This window comes from Vipera berus (genome assembly GCF_964194415.1).
Source record: "Vipera berus genome assembly, chromosome: 15".
Lineage (NCBI taxonomy): Eukaryota > Metazoa > Chordata > Lepidosauria > Squamata > Viperidae > Vipera > Vipera berus.
Genome location: NC_138218.1, coordinates 4,754,858 through 4,775,787, shown reverse-complemented (window position 1 = coordinate 4,775,787; position 20,930 = coordinate 4,754,858). Strand labels below are relative to the sequence as shown.

At 44.8% G+C, this 20,930-nt stretch overlaps 1 protein-coding gene across 1 annotated transcript in view; it reads left to right on the top strand.

Annotated features, from left to right (window-relative positions):
* Positions 1-20,930, top strand: part of DENND1A (DENN domain containing 1A) — a gene marked incomplete at its 5' end in the record, with an annotated part of 212,348 nt that overhangs the window by 127,689 nt on the left and 63,729 nt on the right. Inside the window, 3 exons of the mRNA XM_081339477.1 lie at positions 6,361-6,406; positions 10,820-10,921; positions 18,570-18,695. Of these exons, the coding sequence (XP_081195603.1) occupies positions 6,361-6,406; positions 10,820-10,921; positions 18,570-18,695 (274 nt within the window). The remainder of the gene's footprint in view (positions 1-6,360; positions 6,407-10,819; positions 10,922-18,569; positions 18,696-20,930) is intronic.

Below are 20,930 nucleotides of genomic sequence, written 5' to 3'. Positions count from 1 at the left end.
AAACTTCCTGACAGTTAGAACAATTAACCAGTGGAACAACCTGCCTCCAAAAGCTGTGAATGCTCCAACACTGGAGGTTTTTAAGAAAAGACTGGACAGCCATTAGTCTGAAGTGGTGTAGGGTTTCCTGCCTGAGCAGGGGGTTGGACTAGAAGACCTCCAAGGTCCCTTTCAACTATTCTGTTCTCTTTCTCTTTCTCATTCTATTCTATTCTATTCTATTCTATTCTATTCTATTCTATTCTATTCTATTCTATTCTATTCTATTCTATTCTATTCTATTCTATTCTATTCTATTCTATTCTATTCTATTCTATTCTATTTTCTGTTCTGTTCAATTCTATTCTATTCCATTCCAGGGGGTTGGACTAGAAGACCTCCAAGGTCCTTTCCAACAACCTTCTTCTTCTTCTTCTTCTTCTTCTTCTTCTTCCTATTATTATTATTATTATTATTATTATTATTATTATTATTATTATTATTATTATTATTATTATTATTATTATTATTATTATTATTAACCTGCCTCCAGAAGCTGTGAATGCTCCAACACTGGAAGTTTTAAGAAAAGACTGGACAGCCATTTGTCTAAAATGGTATAGGGTTTCCTGCCTGAGCAGGGGGTTGGACTAGATGACCTCCAAGGTCCTTTCCAACAACCTTCTTCTTCTTCTTCTTCTTCTTCTTCTTCTTCTTCTTCTTCTTCTTCTTCTTCTTCTTATTATTATTATTATTATTATTATTATTATTATTATTATTATTATTACGGTGATGTAAAAAATCGAAAAGGAGAAAGCTAAGAAATGGCACGTGGAAACACATTCAGATGCACATGGAACCACCCTTAGAATTTTTCTCCAGGATGGGGGCTGTGTCCCCAAAAAACGTCCTGGAAGAGGGGGAAACACCAGGATAGGAGGGAGGAAAATCAAAATGATCAGTTTAGGAATGTAGCTTAGAATGACAACGCCCCCCCCCCCCAAAAATAGCTGTAATTAGCGGGAAGAAATTAATTGCCCTTTTGCCAACGTAACTGACTAGGGTAGGCTGATGTGAACTTCAATTAGAATAGTAATCGTACGTGATAATTGCCTGGATAAATCAATTTAGCCCTAGTTTGTGTAGCTTAAATACATGCCCTCCTCCCACCCACCCCACCTGAAATAGCTGTCTCAATTTTGGAAATGAAAAGGATCTTTTTTTGTTCCCCCCAAACTCCTCCGTCTTTCCTGCTCAGATTTTGGAGAGGTGGAATGAAAGAAGATGACCCGGGGATTATGATCCCAGGTTCTGCTTTTTTTTTAATTTGCTTATGAGTTTAAAATGTAAACATCGAGTTGGTATTTGGGGAGCGGGGAAGGGGGGGAAGGGGGAAGGTTGCAGCTGTGATCCAGTTGTGTCTTGTGAAGCGCAAGAGAGGAAGCAGGTGGCAAAGGAAGGGGGGAAATTGTGATTGTTTTGCAACTGGACTTTGGCTGTTTTTCAGCCCACCCCGTTCCGGAGTTTCCTGGTGATACTTAATGGTCATTTGATACTCTTGGGATAATTTGAGACATTAGATCACCGGGAAAGAACTGTGTAGAACTGCAAATAGTTCCCAAATGCTTGTATTTTGAGACTTTAGGAAGTTTGCATCGGTTCAGTCCTCCAGTTTTAACCTACGGCTGCTTTCTCCTCCTGTCCTGGCCACTTTTCACAGAGGGCCCATTGAGAGCATCTTAACAAACCACGTCACTGTCTGGTTTGGTGCTAGGAGAGCCTCAGATAGAAGGTCCAGGCAGAGGGTGGTGAGGACAGCAGAGAAGATTATAGGAAGCCCTCTTCCCATTATTCAGGATGCTGCTTATAAGCACTTATATGTGCTTAGAGCTCAAAGGATTGTTAAAGACCCCCCCACACCCACCCACTTCATGGTCTGTTTCTGTTGCTCCCCTCTGGGAGGAGGTTTTGAAGGATTTATAGCAGGACTACCAGATTCCGTAACAGCTCTGTTCCCTATGCCATCCGTCTAGTAAATTCGCAAGATTCGTTTTTCTTGCCATGTATACGTATGCATCCGAACTTGACCGTGTTCTTTCTCTGGGTCACATATGTGGGTGCATGTGGGTATATGCATAATATTTATTTATTTGTTTATGCAGTGCATATTGGAGGTGGTTACCCTTTGAGAGTTGTATGCAAAGAAATCTCATTTTAATGTATGCTGATTAGTGTACATTTAAAGGGACAAAGTTATTATTCTATTCTGTTCTGTTCTGTTCTATTCATTTCTCATTCCATTCTGTTCTTTTCTGTTTCATCTTCTCTTCTCTTCTCTTCTCTTCTCTTCTCTTCTCTTCTCTTCTCTTCTCTTCTCTTCTCTTTCTAGTGTTTTGGGGGTGGGCTTATTGGGGTGGGCCTTTTTTCGCTCTGATTTTCAAGACCAAGCTCTTTGAAATCAATGCAAACCGTGGAGCTTCAACTAAAACCTGCAAGCCAGTGTTGAGGTCAGTGTTCTCCAGGGTTCTCTGACATTCCCCCAAATATAACCAGGTCTTGGACTCGGAAAGCCCAACCTCAAGAGCATCAAGAGGCCCAACAGGGCAGAATCTTCAGTTTCTTGAATGAAGGGGCTTAAGCTCAGGTTAACTGGGAGAGGGTGGCGGAATTGGAGAGGAGCTACAGGGAGTTTTTGACTTACGACCACAATTATGCCCAAAATTTCTGTTGTTAAGTGAGACATCTGTTGAGTGAGTTTTGGCTCGTCTTTTTTTTTATTGAAAAGTTTTACGGTACATTTTTATATACAAAACCCCTCCCCTCCCCCTCCCCTCTCCCCAAACCTCCCCAACTCTCCCCTCCCGTCCCCCCCCCTCCCCGACTTCCCAGAGCTAAATACAGGGTATAAAAATACAAACAAACATAATCTAAAATATGCAAACAACAATAAAATATTAAATTCTATCGCACTTTAACTCTTAATAAAATAACTACAAGCTAGTTATACATCATAGAAATCCACTACTTATTCAAATGCTAAGTGAAACTTTTTAGTCCCATATTTATTCTGGATATAATCAATCCATCTTCTCCACTCCACAGTATATCTCTGTTGCGATTGGTCTTTCAAATACGCTGAAATCTTTGCCATTTCCGCCAAATTGGAGACTTTTAAAGTCCATTCTTCTATAGTCGGCAGTTCTTCCTTCTTCCAATATTGCGCTACTAAAAGTTTCGCTGCCGTAATTAAATTCAACATCAGCTTAGTGTCCACAACGGTAGTATCTGTGATAATGCCCAATAAAAACAATTGCGGACAAAACTTTATCCTTTTCTTGAATATTTTTTGCATATTCCACCAAATTTTAATCCAGAATGCTTTAACCCTTTTACAAGTCCACCATATATGAAAATACGTTGCAGTTTTGGCTCGTCTTACGAGTTTTGGCTCGTCTTACGACCTTCCTTGCTGCAGCTGTTAAGTGAGTCACCTGCAGTTGATAAGTTAGTAACCCGGTTGTTAAGTGAATCTGGCTTCCCCATTGACTTTGCGTGTCAGAAGGCCACAAAAGGGGATCACGTGACCTTGGGACACAGCAAAGGTCGTAAGTGTGAAGCAGTAGCCAAGCATCTGAATTTTGATTACGGTCATAAGTCACCTTTTTCAGTGACATTGTAACTTTCAATGGTCATTAAATGAACTGTTGTAAGTCGAGGACTGCCTGTACACCAGATGGAGTCATACAACGACTTGCCATACCCAACTCATCACGGTCAACTTACCATGAGACAATTTGCCACGGGACAAGAGTTACACTAATATCGAGGAAATAGCAGCACATAATCAATCCTTAAAGAAAGGATGCCAAAGGAGGGACTAAATGAAACGTGAATGACAAAAATACAAAAAAAAATATTTTTTTAACTTTTAACTAATTAAATTGAATTGTTGAATTGTCCCACAGTGAGTTGTCCCGTAGTGAGTTGGCCATCGCAAGTTGTCCGTTTGCAAATTGTCCGTGGCGAGTTGCCGTGGTGAATTGTCTGCGGTGAGTTGGCCATGGTGAATTGGCTGTGGCAAATTGTCCGCGGCGAGTTATGCTGTGGCGAATTGGCCGTGGTCAGTTGGCCGTGGTGAATCGCTCATGGTGAATTGACTGTGGCGAATTGGCCATGGCAAGCTGTCCTGTGGCAAATTGGCTGTGGTGAGTTGGCCGTGGTGAATTGTCCTGTGGTAAATTGGCCGTGGCGAGTTGTCCCATTCCACACCAGAGACCACCAGGTGCAAGACTCGGGTGGCACTTTCAGAGATAGTGTCATGCTGAATCTGCCAGGGCAGGCGAGTGGGTCGGGACGGGACGGATGCTAGCAACATATGTCTTCTGCAACGGCGATATTCCCTCTCCTTGTCAATAGAAAATCTGGGTTGGGGGATTGGGGACTCACTTCAGTTCTTCCCCCATCCCTCCGAGCCCCGGGGTATTTTGCAATATTTTAGACGCTTTTGATTCTGACATCCCTATTAAATATTTCCCGGTCCCCAATTGCGCGCCTTGATTAATTGAGAAGACTGAGGGATCAACACAAAGCAGTTAATTAAGTTTTACAGTTTCTCCTGTCTTCTTCGTCGTCGTCTTCCCCCTACCTTCCCCTCTTGTGACAGGTTGTTCTTCTGGATGCCCCAGCAAAGGGCAGATTTTACCGGTTTTACACAACCGTGATCCCTGCCTGTACTTCTTGATCACCAAGCTTTGCTGGAGTTCTCCGGACGAGACATTTCCAGCCTTTTAAGACTTACTGCTGAGTTTTTAGACCTCGCTATTCTCCACGCTGCCGAAGAAGCTGCAGCAGCGCTGCTGTCGGGTTGTTGTTTTTTTTTTTGGCCGAACCTACTTAATTAGGGACACGTCGTCGGCAAGTGCTTGGAGAGAAGCTGACGTCTTCCCCCCGTCAGCTGCTTGCTGCAAGCAGCCTGAAGTTTTCTGCCGCTGAACAAATGACTTACCGCTCTCTCGGCTCCCATTGATCTGGCATGGCTTTTATACCTGAGACGATGCCGCCGTGCACTTAAAGGCGCCATCGAATTCTGATCATTAAAATCTCAGAGAGAAGGGACAGGCAAATGCAAACCAACAGGAAGCAAGGAGTAGAAATTCTGCATCCTTCTTGGAAGAGGGGAGCTGCTGTTCGTTCCCTCTTCTCAAAGCAATTTCCCCCCCCCCTTGCAGGCCTGTAGTTAGCTGTTTCCCTCTTTCCGCAACTTCAGTGGATAATGGGTGCAATCTTCTGGTGCAAAGTCTTTTACCAGGTTAACCTTCAAAGGGGCCCTCATTTCCAGATGTGCGTGAAGCCACCACAAGGCTTTCTTCTCCTGAGTTTGCTGGCTGTTCTAGTTTACAATTTAATTTAGGTGACAGCTTCAGGCTGGCGGATTGGTGGGGGGAACAGTTTGATTTGGCGCCGACGTGATTTTATAAGAGCAGTTGATTTCCAAGAGCTTAAGCGCCCCACAATGGCTTCCTCCAGCACCTTTTCCTTGCTCTTCGATTCCCAAACCACCGTCGAAGAGAAAACGGAAATATTTTAGGGGCGGCCCCTAGCTCCGTCAGTGATTGCCACAATAGACAAATTAAAAAAGGTAAAGGTTCCCCCCGCACATGCGTGCTAGTCGTTTCCGACTCTAGGGGCCGGTGCTCATCTCCGTTTCAAAGCCGAAGAGCCAGTGCTTGTCCGAGGACGTCTCCGTGGTCATGTGGCCGGCATGACTAGACGCCAAAGGCGCACGGAACGCTGTTACCTTCCCACCGTAGTGGTCCCTATTCTTCTACTTGCATTTTTACGTGCTTTCGAACTGCTAGGTTGGCAGAAGCTGGGACAAGTAACAGGCGCTCGCTCTGTTACGCGGCACTCGGGATTCGACCCGCCAAACTGCCGACCTTCTGATCGACAAGCTCAGCGTCCCAACCCACTGAGCCACCGCGTCCCTATATAGACAAATTATATAGGTATAAATGCTGCAAACGGCAATAGGCAGAAGGAACATTCTACCTTATGTGGTGGACATGCCAAAAAACAAAAACAAAACTTTTAAAGGGTCGGGAAGACCCCACCCCCCCCCACACACACCCCTTCAAGAAACTTGAAAATCAAATTTGATGTGGGATCACATATCAAATGGATGCGACGATCACACGTCTTTGATTCTTAAAAGAGGAACAGAACCTGTTTTGGTTCGTTTCAACATATCTGGGAATCAAATGAATCCTCCAGAGAAGTAACGTGAGCACGGGCCGTGTCCTCTTGGTCAAACTGACTCTGGCTTCTAATACTCTTAATTTCTGTCTCCGTCGGATTCAAGCAACCTTTCCTCTTTCCTTCCAGCGCTCCGATGCCTTACCTCATAGGAGTACACTTAAGCCTGATAGAGGTAAGTCCCTTTGGCCTGTTCAGCCTGGAAACTGGGGTTTGAAGTGTCATAAACCTCCCCTCTCAATGTGATACAGACATTCCTGGCAGAAACTTTTTCAGTACCCATCAGGCACCCATCAGCTATTTCCTCTTCAGCTATAAACCATTTTAGGCATTTGAGGGGGTGGGGAAGATACGAGAAATTGTAGGAGACTGGCAAGAATGCAGAGAAGAGCAACGAAGATGATTAGGAGAGGGGAAAGCTAAAACATACGAAGAACGGGTTGCAGGAATTGGGTAGGTCTAGTTTAATGACATGAAGGAGTCATGCAGTCTTCCAATATTTGAGGGGTTGCCCCAAAGAAGAGGGAGTCAAGCTGTTCTACAAAGCACCTGAAGGCAGGACAAGAAGCAACGGATGGAAACTAACCAAGGTGAGAAGCAACCTAGGAGTCAGGAGGAATTTCCTGACAGCGAGAACAATAAACCAGCGGAACGACTTGCCTCCAGACGTTATGAATGCTCCAACACTGGAGGTTTCTAAGAAGATATCGGACAGCCATTTGTCTGAAAGGATAGAGGGTTTCCTGCTTGAGCAGGGGGCTGGACTAGATGACCTTCAAGGTCCCTTCCAACTCTGTCAATCTGTTATACTGCAGGAAAATGTAGGATTTGGATTGTGATGCAGATAGACTGTTCCTTGAGAATAATAATAATAATAATGATGATGATGATGATGATAATGAAGTTGGAAAGGACCTTGGAGGTCATCTAGTCCAACCCCCTGAACCCTATACCATTTTAGACAAATGGCTGTCCAGTCTTTTCTTAAAACTTCCAATGTTGGAGCATTCACAGCTTCTGGAGGCAGATAGTTCCACTGGTTAATTGTTCTAACTGTCAGGAAGTTTCTCCTTAGTTCTAGGTTGCTTCTCTCCTTGGTTAGTTTCCATCCATTGCTTCTTGTCCTGCCTCTTCTTTGGGGCAGCCCCTGAGATATTGGAACGCTGCTATCGTGTCACCCCTCGCCCTTCTCTTCATTAAACTAGACACACCCAATTCCAGCAACCGTTCTTGGTATGTTTTAGCCTCCAGTCCCCTAATCATCATAAATATGAAACCTATCCATAGTTTGTTGGGTCTAATTTGGTATAATTGGAAAACTCTCCACTAAGATAAAGTTATTGGGGGGGGGGGTTGTTTGTTGGTCCAGAGACCTGGTTTCTGATTTAAAAACCCACCTCTGTTTCTCAAAAGTGGAGGGTCTTCCGAATTTGTCACGATTCCTTCCTTCCCAAGTTCTCTGTCATCACCTTATCATTCATTCAGCGTAGGATTTCTATTTTAGCCTTCTCTTTAAGCAACTTCAAAGGAGCCAGAGAGTTCGTAAGGCAACGCACAAGACAGATGGAGGGTTCTGTGGTATGAATAATGGAAGACATTTTCTACGGCACTAGCCATTCAAATTCCGGAAACAGAAGGATAAGCTCCGTTAAATTGCCAGCAGATAAGATAATCAGAGCATCTCGCCCTGATCCTTGCTCCCTCTCCTTTGCCGTTTTCATGGCTGGAGCCAAAATCAGTTCAGGCGCTCCTTTGTGGGCCTCAAGAAGTAAAGGTCTTACTCAGTTTCCTGGTTGATGGAAATCTCCTCGGCCTTGGACCTCAGAAGATCTTTCAGTAGATTCTCACTTGCTTTCCCCACACCTGAGAACCTGCCGAACGTCTGGTGGAGAATTCATATCTAAGTCAGAGAACAGCTAACAGCTGATTGTGGGATGAATCAGCAGGGTTGAACTCCAAACATTGTTTTAGAGGATTTGTTGCTTATTGTAACATTTGTTTTTTGACCGACACTGCTTTAGAAGATGTTGCAGTTGAGAGTAGACATGAAGGATGTTCTGACAGGGTTACAAACACTTTTCAAGCAAGGATCTACCTCAGGGGTCTTCATACTTGCCCCTTTTATGACTTGTGGACTTCAACTCCCAGAATTCCTCAGCCAGTGTGAGGGAACTATGACCCTTTTATGACTTGAGGACTTCAACTCCCAGAATTCCTCAGCCAGCGTGAGGGAACTATGACCCTTTTATGACGTGGATTTCAACTCCCAGAATTCCTCAGCCAGCGTGCCTGGCTGAGGAATTCTGGGACTTGAAGTCCACAAGTCATAAAAGGGACAGGTTTGAAGAGCCCTGGTCTACATACATCATCTTCCAACTTTTGTTGAGAACATGGTCTCTAGAATTAGCAGGAGATACACTTTCTATACATCCAGGCTACCACTTTGGAGAAGGCCTCATAGGATCTGGGAACCCTTGAGATGATCAACCAGCGTCTTTCGAATCAGACATTTTTCATGGACCAGAGCTGAGTTCTGGAAGGCTGCATCAGTATTTCTCCCAGTTTTCAAATATTTGGCAGTTGTGCACCCCTGATCCGGTGTGTGGAAAAAAATTTGCTAGGGTTTCATCTTCAACTGAAGCTGAAGCCACTTCTCCTTGGGGATTGATTGCTGCCAGGCTATAAAGTCTATAGACCAAACTGTCATTCTGGAGTTTCAAAGATGTCCTTCAGGGCCATTTGTGATTTTAGATCAGCTTCAAGGGAATATGTCCCTATGTTTGTTGTTGTTAGCTGCGAAGTCGTGTCCGACCCATCGCCACCCCACGGACAATGTTCCTCCAGGCCTTCCTGTCCTCTACCATCTTCTGGAGTCCATTGAAGCTCACACCTCCTGCTTCAGTGACTCCATTCACCCACCTCATTCTCTGTCGTCCCCTTCTTCTCTTGCCCTCAACCTTTCCCAGCATTAGGCTCTTCTCTAGTGAGTCCTTCCTTCTGATTAGGTGGCCAAAGTATTTGAGTTTCAACTTCAGGGTCTGGCCTTCTAAAGAGCAGTCAGGGTTGACCTCCTCTAGGACTGACTGGTTTGAACGCCTTGCAGTCCAAGGGACTTGCAGGAGTCTTCTCCAGCACCATAGCTCAAAGACCTCCATTCTTTGGCGCTCAGCCTTCCTTATGGTCCAACTTTCACAGCATTGTCCCTATGTTAGCCACCAATAAAATGTGGAGGCATCTTAAGATAAGAATATCTTCTCATTGTCAAAATTGGTCGGCTGGTGGAAAAAGCATGGGAGGAGTCGAGGTGAGTGGGCGGAAGACAGGCTAACTGCTGCCCTTGGATCAAAGGGTGCAGAGGTCAAAGGACACGTGCAGCCCAGTCTGTGAAGTAGCTATTTCAGACTGTAAATCAGAGAGTGGTTTTAATTAAAGCTTTCCTTACAGAATCGTAAAAGGAGATATCCGGTCTCTTATCCCCTCGTGAACCACCAGATCAATACGTTGTTGTTGCTTGCAACTTCTCTGTAGCTTGCAGGTTTCCACAGCCCTGTTTGGGATGTTTGTGAAACCATACAACGTCATACGGGGACCGTTGCACTCCTAAAAGGGTTTTTTGTTTGCTTTTTTGCAAATCTTGCAGAAGAACTGCTCAAAGATTGAAAGCGTGCTCTCGGCTTTTCCTCAAAGCATTCATTCTGCGGACTGGAAAGGACTGCAGAATTGGAACAGTCGATAAACTCTAGTTGGGTTGATTAATTGAGGGTGCCACTTTGTTGTTGTTGTTTTGTCAAGGGGACAAGTCCTCATTGATGCCCCTAAGAGCCAAAAGACATGTTTTATCCCTTTGTCAAAGAAGATACATCACTGGCGTCAATTTTAAGGACAGTTATCTGCTTTGAGAGATGGGCATTTATTCCAATCTACTCGTGTAGTAGTAAAGTAAGGCTGAAGTCCTGCTCTCTGGAAAATATTCCTAAGCAAAGAAGGACGGGTTTATTTCAGATCTGCTGTTGGCCTCCGCATGGCACAGAGTTCAACAACTCAGATTACAAAAAGCTGGGGAGGCTTTTTGGTAACAATTCAAGAGACAAGATCATTCTTTCAGTTGTTAAATTTCGCTCCTTGACGAACAAGGGCCTACTCAAATAGGCCATTCAGGCCTTAATTCTAGGTGCCACATTTGAGTGTTAAATTTTTGTGAAAGAAAACATTAGATACTATGTAAAATGCATGTTGGATATATTAAAAAATGGTCTGCACTGTTCTAATGAAAAAAAAAAATTTTTTGTGGAAGACTTGAGAAGTCATCGTGGATTTGGTATCCAGACATGTAATAAAGCCCTTTGGAGGACACATCTAGAGGAACGTGACTACAAGCAAAAGGAAACCACTTGTTCGGATTTTTTTAGAAACAAAAATATAGCTAAGCTAGGAATCTCCAGGTCGGGTGTTTGGAAAGATTCCTACGTGCATTTGGGGATGGGAAAATTGGGAGACAACTGAATTTTGGAAAAAAAAGCTGAACGACAGGGACCTCTTGAGTTTGGGGCATAAATAAATCACTTGCTTCTCTCTATTTCCTTTCCAGAAAGTCAGAAATATTTCTCTGGATGACGTGGTCATCCTGAACGTGGACACTAACACATTGGAAACCCCGTTTGATGACCTGCAAAGCCTCCCAAATGATATAGTGAGTACTTAGTTTTCTTCCTGGATCTTTTTATTCGTATTTGGTAAAAGTGGCTTGCCAGGATCGGATGAGGGAAGGGGTTCCCCCTGGTCTGGTGGCAAGCTGTTCCACTGGTTAATTGTCCTCACTGTCAGGAAGTTTCTCCTTAGTTCCAGGTTGCTTCTCTCCTTGATTTGTTTCCATCCGTTGTTTCTTGCCCTGCCTTCAGGCGCCTTGGAGAATAATTTGACCCCTTCTCCTTTGGGGCAGCCCCTGAGAGATTGGAAGACTGCTATCATGTCCCACCTAGTCCCTTTTCTCTTGACTGGCGATTCCCAATTCTTGCAACTATTCTTCGTATAAGGGATGTGATGGCTCAGTGGGTTAGGACGCTGAGCTTGTCGATCAGAAGGTCGGCAGTTTGGCGGGTCGAATCCCGAGTGCCACGTAACAGAGCGAGCGCCTGTTACACGTCCCAGCTTCTGCCAACCTAGCAGTTCGAAAGCACGTAAAAATGCAAGTAGAAAAATAGGGACCACTACGGTGGGAAGGTAACAGCGTTCCGTGCGCCTTTGGTGTCTAGTCATGCCGGCCACATGACCACGGAGACGTCCTCGGACAAGCGCTGGCTCTTCGGCTTTGAAATGGAGATGAGCACCGGCCCTTAGAGTTGGAAACAACTAGCACGCATGTGCGGGGGAACCTTTACCTTTACCTTTTATTCTTCGTATGTTTGATCATCTTAGTTGCTCTCCTCTGAACTTTATTTAAGGTCTCAGCATCTTTTTTGCAGTACGGTGACCCAAATTGGCTGCAGTATTCCAGGTGTGGCCTTACTAGGGTTTTATAAAGCGGTACCAATACTTCGCGTGTTCTTGATTCTATGCCTTCGTTTATACAACCCAGGATTGTATTAGCCTTTTTGGCAAGGGCTGCAACACTGCTGGCTCGTAGAGGATTTACGACAGGAAGTTCACCAAGGTGGAACTGTGTTGGTAGAAGGATGTCAGGGCCACCGCCAAGCTCTGCAAGGCAGCCTTTATTCCAGCCCATCACCATGTTACAGCCCTCCCATCTTGTGAAAAAAAAAAAGCTAATTGGCTCGCGATAATTGTTTGCTGCTTTGTGAAGCATCTTTTTCGCTTCTGGTTGATTTGGCCATCTTCCCCTTCTTTTGGAGAAGGACACCATCAAAGACTTGATTTCTCTCATCCCTCGCTGGGTTTTGTTGTTGTTGTTTTTTTAAATCGGTTGAGCACAAAGTTTTTAATTTTTATTTATTTTAATTCGGCCGTTGTTCACCCCCACTTCTCAATAGCCGCTTGCCTTGAAGGAGGCTTCCTTCCCCCCCCCCTCCGGTCCCTCTGCCCTTCTTTTGATACCGCGTTTTGCAAGTTCGGTCTTTTTTCCCCTTGCTTTTTATTCATGTTGACAACTCAAAAGCCACGGATCTAATTAAAATAAATTCCTCTCGTACCTTTAGTGAACCATTTCATTATGCCGCGCTGCACAGATCGCTTTTTGAAACATGGTGATAGCTTAAATCTGACCTTTCATCCCGAACTGCCAAGAGCATAGACATGTTCTTTAGACACACAATCCCGGTTGTGTGTCTCTGCGACGGCTCTGGGGAAGAAGCTGTTCTTTCCTTGTGAGGCTATCGTCCACACTGAGGGCACGGTGGCGGTAGGGACCCTGCCATCTTGCAAGGACAGCTTGGCGAGCATGTTGACTTGTGGGCAATTTTCCCAAGAGTGTAGAAGACGGGTCTTCCAACTTGGCCCTTTTATGACTTGTGGACTTCAACTCCCAGAATTCCTCAGTCAGCCATTTTGATGAAACTGCGGGCTTGGATCCAGACTCTCAGGGGTCTTCCAACTTGGCCCTTTGATGACTGGTGGACTTCAACTCCCAGAATTCCTCAGTCGGCCATTTTGATGAAACTGCGGGGTTGGATCCAGACCAGGGGTTTTCAAACGTAGCCCTTTTATGACTTGTGGACTTCACCTTCCAGAATTCCTCAGTCGGCCATTTTGATGAAACTGCGGGGTTGGATCCAGACTCTCAGAGGTCTTCAAACTTGGCCCTTTGATGACTTGTGGACTTCATCTCCCAGAATTCCTCAGCCATGCATGCTGGTTGTGGAATTCTGGGAGTTGAAGCCCACAAGTCATCAAAGGGCCAAGTTTGAAGATGTGTGCTTGGCTGAGGAATTCTGGGAGTTGAAGTCCATTAGCCCACTGCTCCTTGGTGGAGCAGTGGGCTAATGCCTCCTTAAGTAACACCAACTGCCTGCAATTAGTGCAGGTTCGAGTCCCAACCAGGCTCAAGGTTGACTTAGCCTTCCATCCTTCCGAGGTGGGTAAAATGAGGACCCAGATTGCTGGGGGCAATTAAGCTGACTTTGTAATAATGCCGCTTGGGGTGTGTGTGAAAGCCCTAACAAGCAGGCATATACATAGAATGAAGGCTACTGCTAAGCTTGTAAGCCGCCCTGAGTCTTCGGAGAAGGGCGGGATATAAATGTAATAAAATAAAAAAATGAGGACCCAGATTGTTGGGGGCAATTAAGCTGACTTTGTAATAATGCCGCTTGGGGGGGTGGGGGTGAAAGCCCTAATAAGCAGGCATATACATAGAATGAAGGCTATTGCTAAGCACATTGATTTGTGCTTCTTAGATTGTAAGCCGCCCTGAGTCTTCGGAGAAGGGCAGGATATAAATGGGATTAAAATAAAATAAAATAATAAAATAAAAGGGCCAAGTTTGAAGATGTGTGCTTGGCTGAGGAATTCTGGGAGTTGAAGCCCACAAGTCATCAAAGGGCCAAGTTTGAAGAGCCCTGGTGTAGAACGTGATGCTTTTGACACCTCATATTCTCAAGAATTTGAGCCTGGAAGTTGATTTCAGGACTCTTCTCTGTCCCACAGAAATAAGGGAACCTTGAAGAGCTCATGGTTCTCGTCTGTTGCAAATGCTGTCCACGGAACCACCATCTACCCATGCTTTTTCTTCTTATCTTGGTCTGTGGGGGCTTTCAAAACGACCCCACGTAGTGCCCTGCCATATGAGAGAGAGGAAATGGCCAACAAGCTGCTTTGCTGAAGGTACAGCTAGTCCTCGGGTTACAACCATTTGTAACAACCGTTCAACATACACAAGAATACATCTACCGAGTTAAGTCTCAGATTTCTAGAAAGCTCAGTCTGCACCTCCTTTCTTACTGAAACCATAACTTGTTTTGTTGTTGTTGTTGTTGTTGTTGTGTTAATAGGTTTTTCTGGCCTTGCTGCCTCAGTCTTTTTTGTTGATTCGTTTAGCGTTGAGGAGAGTTGTTGGCTTCGAGTTGTTGTATGTAGCATTTTCCCTTCCCTTGTCATCTTAAGAACTTGCCCTGAAACTGGGAAACTTTATGATGGTCATTAAACCAGCCCAGTGGGAACTTAGGCTGCTCAAGGACAGAGGATTAGGATGCGTGCGTGCTATTTTTCATGGCAAAGAAGTCTGAAACCCCATAATGGAGAAGAATCAGAATCAGAACAGAAAGGGACCTTGGAGGTCTTCTAGTCCAGCCCCCTGCTCAAGCAGGAGAGCCTGTACCATTTCAAACAAGTGACTGTCCAGTCTTTTCTTAAAAGCCTCCAGTGATGAAGCTCCTGCAACTTCTGGAGGCAAGCTGTTCCACTGGTTAATTGTCCTCACCGTCAGGAAGTTTCTCCTTAATACCAGGTTGCTTCTCTCCTTGATTAGTTTCCATCCATTGTTTCTTGTCCTGCCTTCTGGTGCGTTGGAAAATAAGTGGACCCCTCCTCTTCTTTTTGGCAGCCTCTCAAATACCAAACACTGCTATCATGTCCCCCCCCTAATTCTTCTTTTCTCTAGATTGGCCATTCCCAAATCCCGCAGCCGTTCTTCATATGTTTTAGTCTCCGGGCCTTTGATCATCTTAGTTGCTCTTCTCTGCACTTTTTCCAAAGTCTCCACATCTTTTGTTGTTGTTGTTGTTGCAATATGATGACCAAAACTGGTTGCAGCATTCCAGGTGTGGCCTTACTCGGGTTTTATAAAGTGGTACTAATACCTTGCATGATCATGATCCTATGCCTCTGTTTATACAACCCGGGATTGTATTAGCTTTTTTGGCTGCTGCCGCACCCGGCCGGCTCAGTCAGGGAAACGGTGCTTAGCCACCAGGTCTAGGTGCATGAAGGTGGAACAGAGAAGATAGCGAGAAATGTTTGGCTTAAATATCAGGTGGTGTTTATGGTGTATCTACTCAACCTCGGCCGCTTTAAGATGGGTGGGCTTCAACTCCCAGAATACCCCCAGCCAGGAATTCTGGGGAATTGACATCCAGATGTCGTAAGGTGACCAAGGTGGAGTAGACACCCACTGTGGAGACTCTTGTGATTCGGGAGGAACACGGAGGATCGGAGACGCACACTTGGAACCCAGAGGCTTCTGCTCACAAATTTGAGAATTTGTCCAAGTCAGCGAGTGTGCGAGCTGCGAGTTGCTCAGTTCCCGTCACGGAGTGTTCTTTTGTGTCAGTGGTAATGAGACCATCAGGCTGTGTTCACCTGAAGTGCCGCTCTGTGAATCAGAGGCAATTAAACACCTCCAGGATGAAACGAAGAGGGCGGTGAAGGTTAAGTGCAGCATCCTCTGAAGCACAGGTGGGAAGAGCTTCGGAGAAGCCTGGAGGATGCCTGAGGAGTGAAGGGTGGCACCTGTTGACAGGTGGGCACCGTTGGCATCGGGGCTGTGGGAATTGAGCCCTGTCTGCTCTAATGAGAAAAGGGGGAGAACCGTGTTAGGATCGTCTCCTGCGAAGTCATTACTAGACTCCATCCTGCTTTGCTGGTCTAAAGGAAAGGGGCCCATTTGAGGCACAGTTTGCTTTCGGGAAGATAGATATGGGGGTCTCCAAACAAGTTGTAGTGGGACACGGTGGCTCAGTGGGTTAGGACGCTGAGCTTGTCGATCAGAAGGTCGGCAGTTTGGCGGGTCGAATCCCAAGTGCCGCGTAACAGAGTGAGCGCCTGTTACTCGTCCCAGCTTCTGCCAACCTAGCAGTTCGAAAGGACGTAAAAATGCAAGTAGAAAAATAGGGACCGCTCCGGTGGGAAGGTAACAGCGTTCCGTGCGCCTCTGGCGTCTAGTCACGCCGGCCACATGACCACGGAGACATCCTCGGACAAGCGCTGGCTCTTCAGCTATGAAACGGAGATGAGCACCGGCCCCTAGAGTCGGAAACGACTAGCACGCATGTGCGGGGGAACGTTTACCTTTTTAAACAAGTTGTATATTCCATACATCCATACATCCATCAATCAGAATAGATCTGGAAGGGACTTGGAGGTCTTCTAGTCCAGCCCCCTAGTCAAGCAGGAGATCCTATATCCTTTCAGACAAGTGGCTGTCCAGCCTCTTCTTAAAAACCTCAAGTGATGAAGCACCTACAACTTCTGAAGGCAAGCTGTTCCACCAGTAACTCCTTAATTCAGAATAGAATGGAATGGAATGGAATGGAATGGAATAGAGCTGGAAGGGACCTTGGAGGTCTTCTAGTCCAGCCCCCTGCTCAAGCAGGAGAACCTCTACCATCTCAGACAAGTGACTGTCTAGTCTCTTCTTAAAGATCTCCAGTGATGGAGCGCCCACGGCTTCTGGAGGCCAGCTGTTCCGCTGGTTAATTGTCCTCACTGTCAGGAAGTTTCTCCTTAATTCCAGGTTGCTTCTTCTCATCCTTCCCTCTGGTGCTTTGGTGAACAACCTGGCCCCCCTCTGCCTTGGGGCAGCCCCTCAAATACTGGAATATTGCTATCATGTCTCCCCTATTTCTTCTTCTCCATAGACTAGCCAGACCTGAGTCCTTCGGGAGAAGGGCGGTATACAAATTTAATAAAATGAAAAATGAAATGAAAATCCCATAGCCGTTCTTTGTGTGTTTTAGCCTCTAGGCCTTGGATCATCTTAGTTGCTCTTCTCTGAAATTTTTCCAAACTCTCAACATTTATTATTAATTTATTAATTTAATTTGTATACCGCCCTTCTCCCTAGGGACTCATCTTTTTTTGTGATACGATGACCCAAATTGGCTGCAGTATTCAAGATGCGGTCTTATTAGGGCTTTGTAAAGCGGTATTAGTACTTCGCGTGATCTTGATTCTGTGACTCTGTTTATACATCCCAGGATTGTATTAGCTTTTTGGGTTGCTGCTGCACACGGCTGGCTCATAGTCAAGTGATCATCCACTAGGACTTCAAGGTCCCTCGCACAGTTGCCGTTTTTGAGCTAGGTCTCACCCAATCTGTATTTTATGCCTTTGGTTTTTCCTGCCTAAAGTGTAAGACTTTGCTTTTCTCCCCTTTGAAACTCATTTTGTTGGATAGGGCTCATTGTTCGAGTTTGTCAAGATCTTTTTGGATCCTGAATTTGTCTTCTGCGGTGTTGGCTACTCCTGACAGTTTGGTGTCATCTGCAAATTTGATGAGTAACCGTAAACCTATCTAATTAGCAAAAACACAATCAAGACTTCATTTTCCTTTTTCATGGCAAGCGCAAAATCCGGAAGCAATTTCAAAACAGAAGCAAGATTAAATATATTCTCTTCTTCGGATAAAAAGAATCAGTTGGACCATCACTGCTTCTCATTGCTGTGGGGAATAATATATACCTCTAGTGACTCATAATTTTTATCCTAATTCATAGTAAGGGAATCCTCTATGTAAATTCATTTTTTTTTAAATTAAAAGAAAAAAAAGATACTTCTCAACTTCCAACCATTCATTTAGTGAATATCCAGCCCTATCAAATTCCGCTTCTTCCCATCAATCGCAACACAACCCCTGCATGGTTTCCTTTTATTTGTGTGCGTGCGTGTGTGTGTGTATAAATTATAATTTTTCACAATAACAATCTTCAGTGCTTGGTGAACAGTGTGTTGTCTGGGTTCCTATATTTAAAACAATCAATGATAATTTCCACAATTAATATGTTGATTGGCAAATATATTTCTCGATCCTCTCTTCTTCCAGGAATATTCTCCTTTGGCCTACGTTAAATAAATATAATTCTTAATATTTTCAGTGCACACCAAGTTGAATGTAAACATATTTTTTTGGTATTTATGCATATAATAATAACATCAACATCTAACGTATTTTCTGATCAGCTTGTGTTTCCATTATATTTACAAAAGTCGTCTTGTTAAGTCGTTACAGGTCCTGTTTTCAAGATTCTTGTTGAAGCTTAGTTTCTCCTCAGGATTTCTCCTTCTTGTTCTTCTCCCAGATTTTTTTTCTTTTTGGTATTTATGCATATAATAATAACATCAACATCTAACGTATTTTCTGATCAGCTTGTGTTTCCATTATATTTACAAAAGTCGTCTTGTTAAGTCGTTACAGGTCCTGTTTTCAAGATTCTTGTTGAAGCTTAGTTTCTCCTCAGGATTTCTCCTTCTTGTTCTTCTCCCAGATTTTTTTTCTTTTTGGTATTTATGCATATAATAATAACATCAACATCTAACGTATTTTCTGATCAGCTTGTGTTTCCATTATATTTACAAAAGTCGTCTTGTTAAGTCGTTACAGGTCCTGTTTTCAAGATTCTTGTTGAAGCTTAGTTTCTCCTCAGGATTTCTCCTTCTTGTTCTTCTCCCAGATTTCCTCACTGAAGAGCCGGTTGAAGAAGGTCTCCATGACCACAGGGGATGGGGTCGCCAGAGCTTTCCTCAAAGCCCAGGCTGCTTTTTTCGGGAGCTATCGAAACGCGCTGAAGATTGAGCCAGTAAGTATGAAGGACAGTTCTCTTGACGCCGAAGAGAAGAGCGGGTGTCTTTTGTGCGGCGTGTGTGTGTGTTTCTCTAGAGCAGGGCTTTTCAATCTTTTCACCCATTGTAGCACTTTTAGGATATGGCAACATCTGAGGACCACCAGTCGCCTAGCAAGGTGTCAAAAACTTGATGATCCAAAAAAAAAAAGCAAAAAGTGATGAAGTACAGGTAGTCCTCAACTTACAACAGTTCGCTTACAAGTTACAATGGCACTGAAAAAAGTGCCCCCCAAGACACAGCCGAGCAAGACACCACCTGCCCGCCCGCCCGCCCAGCGGCGCTCTTCCTCCTGTCCGAGGTTTTCATTGTTGTGAGCATTTCTGTTGAGGATTGGCAGCGGGTGTGTGTGTGTGGGGGGGTGTTTGGCTTTTATTCCCCCCCCCCTCTGCTGGGTGGTTGCGGCAGGGTTTGGTCCCTTCACATGACCCTGGCACACTGTGACCGTCATATATATGAATCAGTTGCCAAGCATCTGAATGTAAATCACAAGACTCTGGAGATGCTGCAACATTCCAGCTGATCGGCGCTTCTTCTGGGCTCAGCAGAAGCGCCAGGATGAACGCTGAGTTCCAGCTGGATCCTGGCGCTGATCCTGGTGCTTCCGCTGAGCCCTGACAGCCCGGCAGCTCCAGCCGCCTCTCGCTCAGGCTTGTGCGGTGCTGCCCCCGGTTCAGCTCATTCCCCTCCCCAGCTACCACTTTTTAGGATGGTCACGTACCACCTGCCAGGTGCCAATGTACCACAGGTGGTACCCGTACCACTGGTTGAAAAGCCCTGCCCTAGAGCTCAGCAAAATGTCAGCATCGTCCCTGTGGTGACTTGGATTCCCAGTCGTGTAAATAAGGAATCCGGACACCATCCAAGTTGCCCATGTCTTCTTCAGCAGATGGTCTGGGGATGAGGGAGGCCCCTCCCCTAGCTTGCCCATGGCACCTCAGAATCAGAATAGAGCTGAATGGGACCTTGGAGGTCTTCTAGTCCAGCCCCCTGCTCAAGCAGGAGAACCTATATACCATTTCAGACCGATGGCTGTCCAGTCTCTTCTTCTCCTGCCTTCTGGTGTTTTGGAGAATAGTTTGACCCCCTCCTTTTCTTTGTGGCAGCCCCTCAAATACTGGAAGGCTGCTATCATGTTCCCCCCCCCCCCAAAGTGCTTCTTTTCTCTAGCCTAGCCAAACCCAAATCCCTGCAGCCGTTCTTCGTATGTTTTAGTCTCCAGGCCTTGGATCATCTTAGTAGCTCTTCTCTTTTTTTTTTATTAAAAAGTTTTTCAATACATTTTATCTTTAACAAAACAACCCCTCCCAACCCACCCACCCCCCTTCCCAACCCAACCCAACCCTCCCCCCTCCCCTTCCCCCCTCCCCGACTTCCCAGAGCTAAATACAAGGTATAAAAGTAAAAACAATCCTAATCTACCATATGCTAACAACAATGAGTTATTAAGTCTATCGCACTTTAACTCTTGTAAAATGACTACAAGCAATATAAATATCACATCAATACTTATTCAAATGCTAAATGAAACTTTTTAGTCCCATATTTATTCTGGATGTAATCAATCCATTTTTTCCACTCCACAATATATCTCTGTTGCGAATGGTCCTTCAAGTACGCCGAGATCTTTGCCATTTCCGCCAGGTTGGAAACTTTTAAAGTCCATTCTTCTATAGTCGGCAGTTCTTCCTTCTTCCAATATTGCGCTACTAAAAGTCTTGCTGCCGTAATTAAATTCAACATCAATTTAATGTCCACAACAGTAGTATCAGTAATAATACCCAGTAAGAACAATTGCGGAGAAAACTTTATCCTTCTCTTAAATATCTTCTGCATATTCCACCAAATTTTGATCCAAAAAGCTCTAACCTTTTTACAGGTCCACCATATATGAAAATACGTTGCGTCTTCGCCACCACACCTCCAACATTTAGGCTGGTAGTTCGGGTACATACTTGCTAATTTTTTGGGATCTAAATGCCATCTATAAAACATTTTATAAAAATTCTCTCTTAAATTTTGGGCTTGCGTAAATTTTACATTTCTCACCCAAATCTTTTCCCAAGTATCCATTGTGATAACCTCTTGAATATTCTGAGCCCACTCTGAACGTCTTCCAAAGACTCAACAACTTTTTTGCTAGTCCATCAATGTAAGTTTTCTCTCTCTGTGTGTGCGCGCGTGTGTGCGCG